Raw genomic sequence first — 15954 nt, forward strand, 5'->3', positions numbered from 1 at the left:
GAAATTATATACTTGGTTTAATTGTTTATCCAAGTGTAGGCAAACAAAGTTTGTGCCTGAAATAATTTCAGGACTGGACAACTTGTATAGAGAGGCTAATGATGACTTCTAATGACTGAGGCTAATGACTTCCCAGTCCTGAAATTACTTCAGATGCAAACTTTGTTTTCTTACACTTGGATAAAGGATTAAACCAAGAATATAATTTCTTGGTAAATCCTACCTAGGATGTATGATCACATATGAAAAAGAAAAAGATATAAACCTAAAAATTGCAAAAGATTTAAAAATAACAGGTGTAATTAACTCTATATTTAAACCAAACTTAGTTCAAAAACAAACCAGACTAAAAGTATACAATACATTAGCCCTACCAATCTTATTGTATGGAAGTGAAATCTGGACAATAAAACAAAAAGACAAATGAAGATTAATAATAATAGTAGAAATGAAGTTATGAGAAAAACTGCAAAGTATATACTCTATTTGATCACAAAAGAAATGAATAAATTATGAAAGAATTAAACCAAGAATCGGTAATAGAAAAAATTAAAATATATAAACATAAATGGATGGAGCACGTTCAAAGAATGAAAATAGAAAGATTACTAAAACAAGCCTTAAAGAGTACAAGCCATTAGGAAAAAGAAAAACAGGACGTCCTTTTAAAAGATTCGACGATGACTTCTAAGGCTGGAACAGGCCACGCTAGGCCTAAATCCTTGATATGTATGATGATGATGATGATGATAATTTCTTGGCATCTTTAATTTATATCAAAAAAAGTATTTCCAAAATGCAATCCCGTTACCTTACATCAAGAATGTTATGGACAAAGTTGCAGAGTTACTTCATAATTATAATGCTAAAGTGGCTTCTTTCCTAATGTATAATATTTATAGGTTCTTACAACATCCACCCAAACTTCTACATCCTCCCATAAAGAAACTAGAGGGAGTATATAAAATTCATTGCTCATGTGGCATTGGCCAGGTAGAACAGAGAGGATGGTCTGGAGAGATCCACAGGCCTCAATTCGTTTTAAAAGATGTGAAAAAAAGGAAAGGAAACTGTTTTATAAGTAAATTTAAAGACGCCTCAGAAATGCTTCCTCTCACCCCCCACACACACCCCAAACACACATATAAGCATTGCAACAAAAAAAAAGCAAAGTTTAATCCTAGTTTTTAGAAATGAGGACCAAGTTTGGTCCTCATTTCTCACAAATCTAATAACTACAAAGCTGGGATATGATATACTTTATGACACAGAACATGACAGCAATAGCTAGCGTTGTTCAAATGTTTCCACATTATTTAATCCAATAGTCTCAATATGTTTTAAAAGATGAGAAAAAAAGGAAAGGAAACTCTGTTTTATAAGTAAATACGACAGCCCTGTCCAGCAGCACCACTGCATTGCGATGCAGGATAAAATTCTGGATGAAACTTGTAGAGTCTCTGGAACATTTGAACAACCCAAACCTTACATATTTCTGCATTTTGATTTTTTACTGTTCTTTGAAAATAGGGAGGTCCAGTGTGGAAACCCTGTATTATTATATAATCAAGGAAAAATTTCACTACATGACAAATAGTTCTATACTGAACTAAGGGGGATCCATGGAAGTTTGTGTAAGAGTATGGTGGTTAGTAGGTGGGGCATGTTGACTAGATATTTAGCTCGGAGGGTGGTGAATGAGTGGAATGGATTACCAGAATTAGTTGTGAGTTCCCTCACAGTGAACAAGTTTAAGGAGAGATATGATGGGTTTTGTGTGTATATTAGTTAGTTTGGTTCTCCCATAATGAGTCTCCAGACTCCATGAAGTTACCATATAATTATAATAATAATATAATGAAGTAGGCCAACATATTTATGAGTCTTGAGTCTATGAGTTTAATATCAGTCTTGCACAGGGTCAAGTTCCAAAGGATTGGAAGGAAGGCAAGACTGTGCTGCTTCATAAGAGAGGTGACAAAACTCAAGAATCGAATTATAGGCCTATCTGTATGTCAGTTGTTGGTTAAAGTGTTGGAGAGGCAAGTGAGAACCAGGATCCAGAATTGTGTTGACAAATATGGTATAATCTTTGATGGACAGCATGGATTTGCTAAAGGGAGTGTCATGTTTTAGTGAGCTACTTACATAATACAATAAGGTGATGACTTCAATGGACAAAGGAGATGAATGCTAAGTATACACAGTAGTATACTTAGATTTTGCAATGGCTTTTGATAGATTGCCACATGATAAGTTGATAGTGAAACTAGAGTGGATGGGTTTGGATATTAGACTAGTGCATTGTATTGGAGATTGGCTATCTGATAGGTGTCAGCAAGTTGTGCATAGGGAGCAATATTCCAGAAAAGGAAAGTCTTTAGTGGTGCACCTCAGAGGTATGTTTTATGGCCATTGCTGTTTAACCTGTATGTTAATCATATTGGAGAAAAATTTGGACAGGGATATTCAGTTGTTTTCAGATGATGCAAAGTTGGAATGAACTATGAGGAGTAGAGCAGATGTGTGCCTTACAAGAAGACTTGAATAGATTAAGCGAATAGGCACAGGAGTAGGGATGCCAGTTAAATGTTGCAAAATGTAAGGTTTTAAAATTTGGGAAACAAAGATAGGATATAGAATTTATGCTTTTTGGGATATATATTTGCAGGTGGAGGAAATAAGAGATCTTGGGTGGTGGTGGTGGTGGAAAAGGATCTGAAATTTAGAGGACATATTACCAAACTTATGAGGACAACACAACAAATTCTGGGAATGATGCAGAGGACACTGACTTGTAGAAGTAAGGAGATTTTGATTCCACTGTATAAGGCCATGATCAGGCCACATGGGCTACTGTGCACAGATTTGGTCATCTAGTTTTCAAAAGGACAAAGAGATGTTGGAAAAAGTTCACAGGTAACTGACTAAGATGGTTTCTGATCTCTGGAATATTGAATATGAAGAAAGGTTGAGAAGATGCAATTTACAGAGTCTAGTGGATAGCTGGAAGAGGGGGTAATATGACAGAGATGTACAAGTTGGTGAGGGGTTGTTATAGGATCAATGTTGAGGAGATTTTTCATAAAATGGTGTGAGATCAGGGGAGAACAAGAAGTCATCCCTGGAAGCTGTATAAGGAGTGTGTAAACAAGGGAATAAGAGGCAGGTTTTTTGCATGTAGAGTTGTCAATGATTAGAATGCCTTGCCTAAGAGTGTGGTGTCTGCAGAGAATTTGAATGTGTTTAAGGCACAGTATGATGAGCTGTGTGTATGACAAAGGGACCTCTTAGATGAGTCTTTAACTCCATGGGGTCTTAGAGTAATAATATTAATAACAATAGTTTTGTCACTCTGTTTATATGTAGTAGATTGTTGAAGTTTGTGAAAATTTGTTATATGTAATTATTATTATTATTTTTTTTATATACAAGTCTTGTATCCCTGACAATGTAATGGAATGATTTATGAAACTTGTTAGTTGTATTGTTTAGCTTAAAAAATCTAATTCTTGTTAAGAAATATGTGATATCTTATCAGAAGTTCAATGAACAATATAGACATTGTCTCTCTGCTATTACAAGCATTTACATAATTACCAAAAACATCGTAATGGATGTACTCATGACACTGGAAGTACCAGAGCAACAGTATAAAGGAATTGTAAATTATGTCTAAAAATAATCTTGATCATCTTTAATGAAGGTTTAAAAAGATAAATGAGAAGATGAATGAGAAACACAGTAATGTACAGGTTGGATGCAACCTCTAAGTTCAATGACACTGTGAATTGCTGTGCCTGTGTTACTAGTCTCCATAGAATGCAAACATGATTTTATTGTTATTACACATATCTCCATGAAATTCAAAGATTCATTGCAGGAGTGTTATTAACCATTATTCACATACTACCTATCCTCTCCTTAAATTCTTTCACCAAAAAAGTACCCACAAATGCCTCTGGAAACTTCCAGATTCCATTCATTCACCACACACCAAACAAAAAATATGCTTCTCATGCCCTTGCTAACCACACTCTTAAAATTCCATGAGTGAGCCCTGTTTTCTCTTCTGCTCTCCTATCATGTATGAAAAATTCCTTCTACATCTATCCTATAAAACTTTTTAGTAACTTATAGGTTTCTATCCTATCCCCTCTTGTTTATCTGTCCTTATAGAGGGGTCAATTCCACATATAAATCAAATGCTCCTTTGAAATCCATTCAGTTATTTTGCTCAATATGTCTAAACTTCAACTCTCTGTTCACCTTCACCTCAAATTCCTATCCTCATAAATTTCTTGCATTCCAGTTCACAGACTGGAATGCAAGAAATTGATGAGGAATTAAAATTGATTGATTTAAATCATCCTCTTTACATCACCTTTAACTATTATATTCCTCAATTTAGCAGCATTATTAAAACTGGATATTCTTCCATCAAATCATTCTCAATATCACTGATGTACAAATTAATAGTAGTCCAAATATAGAACCCTGTGGCTACCTGCTGTCTCCTTGATGTGACTCCACAATATACTGCCCTCTCCAGCAGCTACCCTCTTACCCATATCATCAACTTCATATTTGTCCCCATTTGCTGTAGTTTATATAATAGGGTTCCATGTGATATCCTGTCAATGCATTAACAAAGTCTAGCAATATCATATCACTTTATTGTAGAAAGGTAATAAATTATTGTGGCAGATTTTCCTTCCCAGAGAGGAGCTGTTCCTGATTAGCTTATCCACCTATTCTGGCATTCTGCCCTTAACCAACTTTTTCAAAACCTTAACCGCAATTTCTGAGATAATCTTAATCAGTCTATAATTTTAGGATATTAATTTCTTAATATCCTAACCACCTCCAGTTCATTTTTCTTTGTCCACACTTCTTGTTCTACGTATATCACTGCATTATCTTCACCAAGAAAATAACTCTCACATGATCACTCAGTAATTCAACTTCTTTTGTTCAGGTCACCTCTCTGCCATCTGCATTCATTATTCTTATTTTTGCTTGCTATATAGCAAAAGAACTTTTTGGATTTCCTTTAGCCTGCTCAGCCCTCTCATAATCTAATTTTGCTAAAATTAGATTATGAGAGATTACCTTTCCTTACCATGCTGGGATCCTTCTTACTTATACTTTGTACTGCTTATGAGCCTGTTGATCACATTTTTCTTTATCTCTCCAAAACACCTCTCTCTCTCTCTCTCTCTCTTCCAATTCTGATTAATGATGCTACTTATCTATTTCATTTCCACCTGATTTATCCTCCTGACTCTGGGTGTACTGTCTGATAATACTCCCTCTAACATTTCTTTATAATTTCCTGTGCCCTGCTAACATCCTTTCCTTACTGTTTATATGGTACTACTCCAAGATGCCTCCTGAATTTTTCATAATTGCCTGGTCTGTAGTTCCAGCATATACTCCCTCTTAACTGACATGCTTTGCCATCTTCCAGGTCAAGACCACATGATTACTCTTCCCATTCAGAAAAAAGTGGTCATGGACAAATCATCTAATGACACTGCTGTTTTAGATAAATTTCTCTGAACAGCTGCATAAATTCCATTTCCTAACTCCCATGTGGCCTTTCCTATGTCTCCATAAATAAAAATTCCTAATAATTAATCACTCTGGTCACTGAGCTGATTTGCTGGTGCATTTCATGTATGTAATGGCATACCTCTTGGTATGGCAAGATGCAAAACAATATATAGATATCATCTGCATCTTGTTTTGCACCCTTCACAAACCTATATATTTTGACTATATATTTTGTTCTTCTGACTTTTATGGTTACTTCTTCCCTTATGGAGGGTTTTGGTATAACATAACAAGCAAGCATTATAGCTTGACAATGATCTTGCTGTTATAACCATTAGTTGCCAATTTACATATTCAAAAGTTCAAGGAAGCAGCTCCATATGGCAACTTTAAATACCCCACACTGGGACAATACACTGACAACATATGAATAATCTGGAAACATAATTAACCAGATCTACATAATTTCCTAGATTTCCTCAAGAGATACCATCGAAAAATAAATTTTATTACTGAATTTAAAAGCAGCAATAAACTATCATTCTTAGATGTTCCAGAAAAACCACCTAACACAAGGATTAGGAATTAGGTTGAAGTATGAAATGAACACTTGCAAAAGGAGGTGGAAAACAGAATTGTAAAAATGTGGAAGGAAGGAATAGCAGTGGGTAACATACGGGTAAGAATGAGTGATAGGCAGGCAAATATGGAGATAGGAGAAGTAGCCTACTGCTCATGTTTCATTAATCATGAGTATTGTAATAGTGAGCACTGTACAGCAGTAAAGAAAATTTTGGATAGTGATTCAGTAATCTAAAATGTCTAACTATATAAGGAGTGGGTCTGGAGATATAACTGGGATTGTTACTATTGCTATGAAGTGGAATAGAAGTACAGGTTGGATGACATGACAATAGTGGGCGGTACAAATGACCTGAAAGGCAACATAAATCATGTGACAGAAAATATGAAAGAAATGTTATGAATGATGTAACAGAAGATCAAAAGAAGTAGAAGTTTTAGTGTGTTGTTAAGATTTAATAGTCATGAGTTGAAAAGAAGCATGGATATGCTTCTTTTCAACTGATAAGTGAAATGACAGCCAAAAATATGAATATTATATGCATGAAAGAAGAAGGGATCTATATCAGAGGATGAGTTACACTGTAATAAGTATGGCATGCATTTAGGGAGGCTAATATTTGGCAATAGAGTGAATGTGAACAACCAGGAAAACATTTATGAATGTGATTCAGGAAAACTAAAATTGATGGAAGGAGATAACAGGGATGGTCTCAGATGATGACAATTGCAGGGAGGAATATTTACTGGCATATTGCAGTTTATCGCATTTTGCGATAAACAAAGTAATGGCATCCACGTTCATATTAGTCATAAACCCATTGTTGCTATAATAATGCCAGAAGTACCCAAAACAGGGGGGAAATAAGTTTGTGCTTGATAAATTCAGATAACAGATTTTACTAGCACTAAACTGTATAAAGAGGGTGCAAGAGGCAGGATTTTTTTGTGTAGAGTTGTAAATGATTGGAATGTCTTGCCTGAGAGTGTGGTGTCTGCAAGGAGTTTGAGTGTGTTTAAGACACAGTATGATGAGCTGTGTGTGCGATAAAAGGACCTCCCAGATGAGTCTTTGACTCCATGAGATCTTGGGGTAATAATAATAATAATAATAATAATAATAATAATAATAAATAAATAATTTTTCAAAGACAGCAGTGTCAGTGAAACATGGTTGCTGAATAAAACACTGTAAATGGAAAACAGAAATCAAGGAAAATGGGAAATGGATATTATGAGATCAGAGGAATTATATGTAGAAAGTATTTTACGTTGGGTATAATAAATGTTAAAGATACCAAGCTATTTTAAACCTGGTTTTACTCCATTTCCCAAGTAAGCAAACAGACTTATTTGTCTGTTTGCTTACTTGGGAAATGGAGTAAAAAACCAGGTTTAAAATAGCTTGGTATCTTTAACATTAGAGGAATTATGTCTGCTGATCAGAATAAAGAACCAGGATGGAAATAGCAGAAATGCGTTTGAAAATGTATTTTATATATATGCAGGGTGATCAAAAGTAAAGTATCCCTGTTTAAGGTCTTGTGAGCACCGTCCAGCGATCCAAATGCTGCAAATCTTTTCAGGAATACATTGTGTGTTTTCCTGTGGAAGCAATATCTCAGAAAAAAAAAAGTTCCAAAATTCACCACCATGGACACTGTATGCCATACGGAATGTAGATGCAATATTTCTATGTGTGTGTGTAAGAAGGAGAAAAGCAACACAACACATTTTTTATTCACTTCCATTATGCATTCATGGACTGTACTGTTTAATGTGCTGCCCTTCCCAGTATGCTACAAACTGCATCCTTTGCATGGTGTGTTCAATGGCAGAACGCAACTGGTTGTGACTGATGTTGTGCACATCTTTCAGCACTGGCAAGTTATCAGGATGATCCTGATAAACCCTATCTTTGAGAAATCTCTAAAGCCAGAAGTCACAGGGTATTAGATCAGGTAAATGAGGCAGCCATGTAGTGGGAAATGCATGGCTGATCACTTTCGCTTCCATGAAATGTTCCTGAAGAACCTCCTGTACAGATCGACTGATACATGGAGGGGTCCCATCCTGCATGAAAATCACTGAATCCATGCACAGGCACTGCTGTAGCTGTGGTATAACAAAAGTGATTATCATATCGTGATACCTCTCGGCAGCAAAAATGCAGGTCACAGGACCCAACTGCCAAATATCCTCAAAGAAGAATGCTACAATGATAAATGAAGCTGTAAACCAGCATCAGACTGTAACTTTGGGTGAATGCAAAATAATTTGTTGGTTCACATGCAGATTTTGCATAGCCCATTCCCAGAAATTATGGATATTTACAGCTCTGTTCAGGTGAAAGTGAACCTCATCTCCTCACAAAATCTATGTGATTGTTTCAAATGTCGTATTTCTAACTCATCTAAGATCCAAGTGTTACAAGTCACTTGAATACTTCTATATCCGTTCTTTACACATTTCAGCTACTAAAAGCTTAGCATAAATTATGAAAAATAAAATTATTATACTTAGATAGCTGAAGCCTAGTAATATAGCTGAACATTGTTTAATCCCATTTATCAAAAAAAATCATCTCTGATTCTTAGCAATCTTCACAACAACTACTTGCAGAGTTTGGAATCAGTTATTTTAATGCATCTGGATAAAATGCAATTTTTTTTCTACTTGGATATAAGGTAGTAGTACTATAAAAGAAGTAGCTCTCTAGCTACAAGAAGAAAATGCATGCTCTGATATTTCCCTACTTCTTATCCTGTTTGCTTCATCCTCAAACCAAATAACCTGAAATCACTACTACACTACTACTACTTTCTTGACCTACAAAGGGTTGAAAAGTACAAATAGCTTATCCCTCTGCACTATACATACTGTATTTCCATTTACTTTATACTACACTTATTACTGTGAGCTGTATGGTCAGTGGCATAGCTACAGCTTTTTGCCGCTCTTCTCAATGCACACCAAAAATACTACAAAAATTCAAAACGACGTATAGGGAAATAAATTAAAACACTATGTTTATTTTTGAAGTAAAATTTTAATTTCAATATTCTGAAATGTTATTTTTCTTACTTTTCTCTTAGCAAATTGTCGATGACATTGGAGAAGTCTATTTCATAGTAATGTAGGTAATTCTTAATCAATTTTATTTAGAAAACCTCCTCTCACAACTAGCAACACTTACAGCAATTGTGAGGAAAATTTGCAGTGGTATTACGATGTTTGGAACTGAGTTCTCGAGAATGTATTTTAGAATTAACTGCAAAAGTTCAAAAAGGTTCAAAGTGCCGCCTGAGGCAGACCGCCCCCTCTGCACTCCCCCCTAGCTACGCCACTGTGTATGGTACTCTACTATAGTGCACTTATTAATTCTGTTTTGCTTTCACATTTCAAAATTATATTTTGCATTTCATATGTTCTGCAATCATACAGCTTTATTTGACTTTTACTGTTTTCTTTCAGTGTGAAATGAATTATCAATTAACATATATCTTTCCCATTATTTTCTTAAAATCATCTTGCACACATTCCAACTCATACCAGCATAACATATAGTGTTGGTGTAACACTGATAAATCCTCCCTCTCTCTCTCTCTCTCTCTCTCGATTTAAAATTATTCTAAAAAAATATATATATTTAATCAATAACTTTTCATTAAGTACTCTCATTAAATGCATTAAGTCATTTTTAAGTGAAATTATTACCACATATGGATTGATCATTTGGTGAAAAATCTTAATCTTAAATTATCTTTCATTTATAACAAGATATTACTAAAATTTATAAATGTATTACTTAAAAGTTATTAGGCTTTTTTCTCTAACCTCTACACAATGTAGTGTCATTTTGAACTTTTCAAAAAACATCCAATTCTTGGCCTCCTCCTGATCTAAGTCATGATAGTTGTCTCTTGCAGCATATCCAAATGAGTGAAATTCTCCATCAGGCATTAGCAATAATGTAGTAGGGGTCTTTTGATTAATTACACCTGGATCACCACCTATATATATGTGCGTGTGTAAATGTATATATATAGAGAGAGAAAAAATAATTTAAAACTACTATAAAGATATAATAAATAACAAATCACAATTGGGAATTATTGCTACTAGTTATAGATAAGATTTAGTGATGACTGATTATTAAAAAGAGAGAGAGAGTGATCTACTACATATACTATGCTATAATTATATATTATATTATACTGTATAATTATATTAAGGTGCATGTCAAAGTCATGTAAGTGTGCAAAGTGGTGTGCATGTGCATGCTTGTAGCCTATTATAAATTTAGTTTAATCCTTTATCCAAGTGTAAGCAAACAAAATTTATGCCTGAAGTATCTTCAGGCCTGAGGCAACTCATGGTAAAGGTGGACCAAGCTCTCATCACCCCTTGTCTTAGTATCTCCCATAATGCAAAGCACATCTCCTTGCGGACATGTATAATGCTATGCATTACGGGAAGAGCCACTACCCAGACCAGTTTCAACCTTTATTGAGTTCTCGTCAGTGGGACAAGACCCACGGGTATGAGATACCAAGGTGGAAGCAATGGAGAAGTCATATTTACCTATACAAGTTCTGCATAAAGTAAAGAGCTGAGACCAACATCTCCAATCTCGATAAAGTATGCCACTTTTCTTCATAATATGATCTAAATGGATGATGAATAAGAGTGGAAATAATGTATCACCAAGAGAACCCCCACCTCTTCTTTTCACCTTCCTATCCTCCAGAAAATGATATAACCATCCATTTCTATTCCTGACAGTATAACATTTCTCAGCCAACCAAATTTCACTCCTATCAATTATCTGTGGGCATACTGACTGAATCAATGCCACAAGTTTTGTAATTGTTTTCCATTTGGTATTCTGTTAAATGCCTTTGCAAAGTCCAGCAGTATCATGGTGGAGTCATTTCCTTTATCCAATTCCACTGTCGCTTTATTATAAAATGTGAATAAATCACTAAGACAGGCCTACTGTTTACGAAGCCATGCTGCTCACTATAGAGCGTCGTATCTCTATTCATCCACTGTTGAATTTTAACTTGAACCAAAAGTTGGATAAAGTTAAAATGTTAGAAAAGTTCCAATACTTTAACAACCACTGCTACTTCTGTCTTGGAGCAACCCTTATGTAATGGAACTATCTTATCCTCTTTCCACTCCCTTGGAACCTTGTAGAGCTAAGACTTAGACTGAACAACTTCATCAGAGGCAATGCCAATTCTCTTGCACATTCATGTAGTACAGAAGCTGACATGCCATCCGTCCCACTACTGTGTTCACATTGGCATATTTCAATATGCTGAACACCTGTTAATATACCTCAGTTTTGACATGCATCTCTGTCACATCAGCAACTGTAAAATCTCCATCTGGAGATACATTTTTGCAAAATGATCACTCAGAATTAAATGTCCAAATAATTAACACTATGAGATAAGTATGTTTATAAATTTCAAGTATTCTCATCCTAGTATGCAGAACTTAAATATTACCAGTTATGCATAATAAATATATACGAATGAAACCGAGTCACAATACATACCTTCCCATTTCCTCATTACGTGTATATTGTCTGGGTCTTGTGTAAAACTAAAGGCATAGCCACTGTAAGTAGTACCAAAATCTACTGCAATGATAACAAAGTATTCTCGCTGAGAAGTGATTGTGGTTGGAGCAGAACTAGCAGGATGAACAATAACAGCACTCTCCACTGGGTCACTAGAAAATGGATGTACACCTGAAGAAACCACATCTGCACAGAAATGAGATTTAAAATATTAATAAATGAAAAAGTATGTCATCATAGTAAGCAAGGACACATGCTTAGATTAATTACATTTTTTTTTATATACAATAAATTATTTCCATGGCTGGTCTGGTTGGCCAAGTGGTTAACATATCCACTCTCCAGCCAAGAGGCTGCAAATGTTCGAATCCTGCCATGGGCATGAATGTTTGTGATTGTCTTACTTACTCTGTGTGGAAAGGGCATCTGCAACCCTACCACTCTTTCCAGAAGGCATCACTCCTAAATTCCTGTGAGGTACAGGAGTGACCATATGGCATATACAGACATCAAATGTGAAATATTATTGGGATTTCCAAAATTTCAATAACATAATATACAATCAGAACGTCAATCCAAAATGCATAATTTTTCATTTGACACACTAAACTGCCATCCATTATTGCTTGCTCATAGCACCAGTATATTCAAATCCTACAGCAGGAACTCCATATAGGAATCATTTATCACAGACAAGACATTAGTAACTGAATATCTTCCTTCAAATCATTTCTATCGTTAAAGTGCAATTTAAATCATTCCTATCATTAAAGTGCAATTTAAATAGTAGGAGGTGAAACACATACCCTGCAGCACACTGCTCATCATCATCCTTATTCTTTTAGACACTGTTCCTCTATACATCACTTCCATACTGAAGAAACTGGTTAGAAATAGAATACAGGATTTGGTTGATGGATGTAGGATATTCTATGATGGCCAACATGGGTTTAGAATAGGCAGATCTTTGTTTACAATCTGTTTATATTTTATGATAAGGTGAGTACCATGCTGGATGAGGAAAACTCTATATGAGTTTTCCTCATTTGATATACAGAAATATTCTTGGACTTTGCAAAGGCATTTGATAAATTACCAAATGACAAACTAGTGTATAAGCTGCAGAAGATGGAATTGGATAACAGATTGATTATATGGATTGAAGATTGGCTTTCTGAACAATACTAGCAAGTTGTGTATGATAAGCAGTGTCTCAGAAAAGAAAGATGACCAATAGTATGCCACAGGGTTCTGTTTTGGGCCCTACTGTTTAACTTACTTGTTAATGATATTTCATGCAGACTGACTGAGAATCTTGAAATGTTTGCTGATGATGCAAAGTTCTAAAAAATAAATAAAAAAATCTGCTAATGCCATTTATTCTCTTATAGGGAGTTAGCCCTGTCTAACTTTCAGAGTCTGAGTGGGCATTTTAACCTCCAAAAGCCAATTAACAATAGCTGGCCAAGGACTATTACTAATTTTAAATGACATCCAGTGAAGAGACTAGAAAACAATATTGCCATCTTGTGGTCCCTAACACGATATGGTACTGTCTGAAATAGCATGGGTTGTTCAATCAATTTTCTTGAGCTTATGTAACAAAAAACTTGGGTCCAGTAGAAAAAAAAACCACTTGCCTGTGCCAGAGTTCAACTAACGCAGGAGAGAAAGGCTTAGAAAAAGTTCATTTATAGTCGGTGATTAGAATTGAACTTGGGTCTTTCAAATAGTCTACCACTGAAGAAACAAATGCCACTTCTATTAAGACTATTTTATTATTATTTATTATTATGATAAAAAACCTCCATGCGGTCAAAGACTCATTGTGGGAGGTCCACTGTTATACACAGTTCATCATACTATGCCTTAAATACAGGGTGTTCGGGATAAATTTGACAGTTTCGTAAGGAAAAAGAAAATCTTCTTTGTATCTATTAAATTTAATGAATTGACAAAAAAACATTACAGGCAGAGTTAATTACAATACTATCAACAAGATTTACTCAAAATAACCACCATTAGCATCGATCACAGCTTCAATTCTGCTTCGGAACCTCGAACAAGCTGATGCTACAGTCTCCCTGGGAAGGGCCGCAAAAACTGTTTTAATTTTATCCATTAACTGGGCTTTTGTATTACTGGAAGTGCGATTGGTGTCTTTTTTCAACTGCGCCCCATACAAAATAATCCATGGGGTTAAGGTCTGGGGAGTTTGGAGGCCAAACATTTGGACTGGTGAAGTCGTAGAAATTTTCAGACAACCATTTTTGACTTTTCCCAGAGGTGTGGCAAGGGGCCGAATCCTGCTGCCATACATACGGCCTACCATTGGCTACCCTTGTTATCCAGGGCTTGACTACAGTTAACAACTCCACGAACAAAGCCCGAATTCCAATGCCAGGGTTCTTCAACACCTGTTCCTACAGATTTGCGAGGAATTCTGCTGTACGAACGCAATCAGATCGTCTGCTAGGGATCTTTCTTCTTGCTACATCCTCGTAGTCACCATTGCAAGTCTCTAGTTCATGCCTGATTGTTTTTACTGTATTCAGGGAGCATTGGGCAGCAGTCGTAATATCCTTATTTTGATGGCGGGCACGAATCATCATGATACAAGTTATTCTCTTCCATGATTCAGGTGGGTTCCAGCTATCCATCCTTTCTGACATCTTGTATATGAATGAAGAAGGGCCCAAACTTTTAAATGAAGAGAAGTGTGTGTTAATACATGTAACTTACGGAAAAATATAATTAATTATAAATATGTCAAATTTATCCCGAACACCCTGTACTAACAGTTCCTCCTTTCTCACTGCTTTCACGTTCTGCATGATGTCACATTCATAACAATGAAATAAAGTACCTTTATAAAGTGCTCGTTAAATATCTCAACTATATCCTCCGTTCCTGTTTTTACTAATCAATCCCATCCTATCATAATCATTCTTTCTTCTACTGGCCATATATCGGAAAACTTAGGATTTATTTATTTATTTTTTTTTTTGGCCGCATTAGCTAACTGCTGCTGTTCATACTGCACTTTTGCTACAGAGTTATGTTCCTCGTCTGCTCTTTGTACTTCTTTGTATTTAAACCAGTAGGATATGTATACAACCTAGTAAATATTATTTACAATATATGCGGTTGTTTTTATCCTGAGGGGTATTACTATTTGTTATAATTATTTAATTTTGTGAAATTGCTTCTCGCAATCCTAGTCTTGCAAACCATTGTTCTTCATATGTAAATTCACTTCGCTTTCGTTTGACCAATTTTTTTAAATTATTTTATATTTAAGACATTTCTTATTACATTTGCGACATATTTTGGTTATTCCATACTTATTTCTAATCACATACGAATAGTTCCATAACAATAATTATATTCTTAGTTACATTCGCTTTTGTACACTTATTCCATTTGTTTTACTATTATTATTGTTTTATTATTATTATTTACTATTACTATTGATGGTAGATGGCGTTGATAGTAGTAGTGTCGTAATACGAGAATTAAAGAATTATTAAAGAATTATTAAAAAATATTATTAAAGAATTAATATTATTAAGTGTTAAACACGTTAGTTAATAGTAAAACAGAGGAGAAAAAAAAAGCAGTATAAAGACTTGAGTAGGGAGATGCGATGAAATCAGTAAAGATACAACAGCAAAAGCAAAAAGAAAGGACATAAAAGGTGTTTATAAAAACATTAACATGATGATAGGAAGGAGAAAGATGCTAAGGACTGGAACAATCAAGAATGAAAGAGATGAAATTCTGATAATTTTATAACTGCACGATCCTCAATTTTATCCATTTAAAGGGGGATACAGACAACACCTTTGCTTCAATCAGCTGTATAAAACAAACTAATAGAATGACTTACAATTTCACACAGATGCTTATGACAGATGTACCAACTTGGAAAAAAAAATCTTATATACATATACATTATATACATATACATACATACATACATATATATATATATATATATATACACATAAATATATTTTAAAACATAGATTTAATGACTTAAAAAACCGAGATAACTTATAAAGATTTTAATGAAATAATACAACTAGTTTCGGCTTATAACAGCCTTCCTCAGGTATTCATAAAGGAAAAGAATAGTAATAAACATTGACGTATCTAAAACAACTGGAAATTATTGGTAAAAATTGCCACACATAATTGATACATAAAAAACGTTGTATTTT

The 15954-nt window shown here is 34.8% G+C and overlaps 1 protein-coding gene across 1 annotated transcript in view; it reads right to left on the bottom strand.

The window, feature by feature from the left end:
• The window catches only part of LOC150107255 (heat shock 70 kDa protein 12A-like), a 147277-nt gene that overhangs the window by 82040 nt on the left and 49283 nt on the right, over nt 1-15954 (bottom strand). Inside the window, exons 3-4 of the mRNA XM_090391760.1 lie at nt 11708-11917; nt 9976-10151 (exon numbers count right to left, since the gene is read on the bottom strand). Coding sequence (XP_090247886.1) covers nt 9976-10151; nt 11708-11917 — 386 coding nt within the window. The remainder of the gene's footprint in view (nt 1-9975; nt 10152-11707; nt 11918-15954) is intronic.

Source organism: Typopeltis vanoorti, chromosome 4, assembly GCF_054136105.1.
Source record: "Typopeltis vanoorti isolate ZY-2024b chromosome 4, IOZ_Tvanoo_1.0, whole genome shotgun sequence".
Lineage (NCBI taxonomy): Eukaryota > Metazoa > Arthropoda > Arachnida > Uropygi > Thelyphonidae > Typopeltis > Typopeltis vanoorti.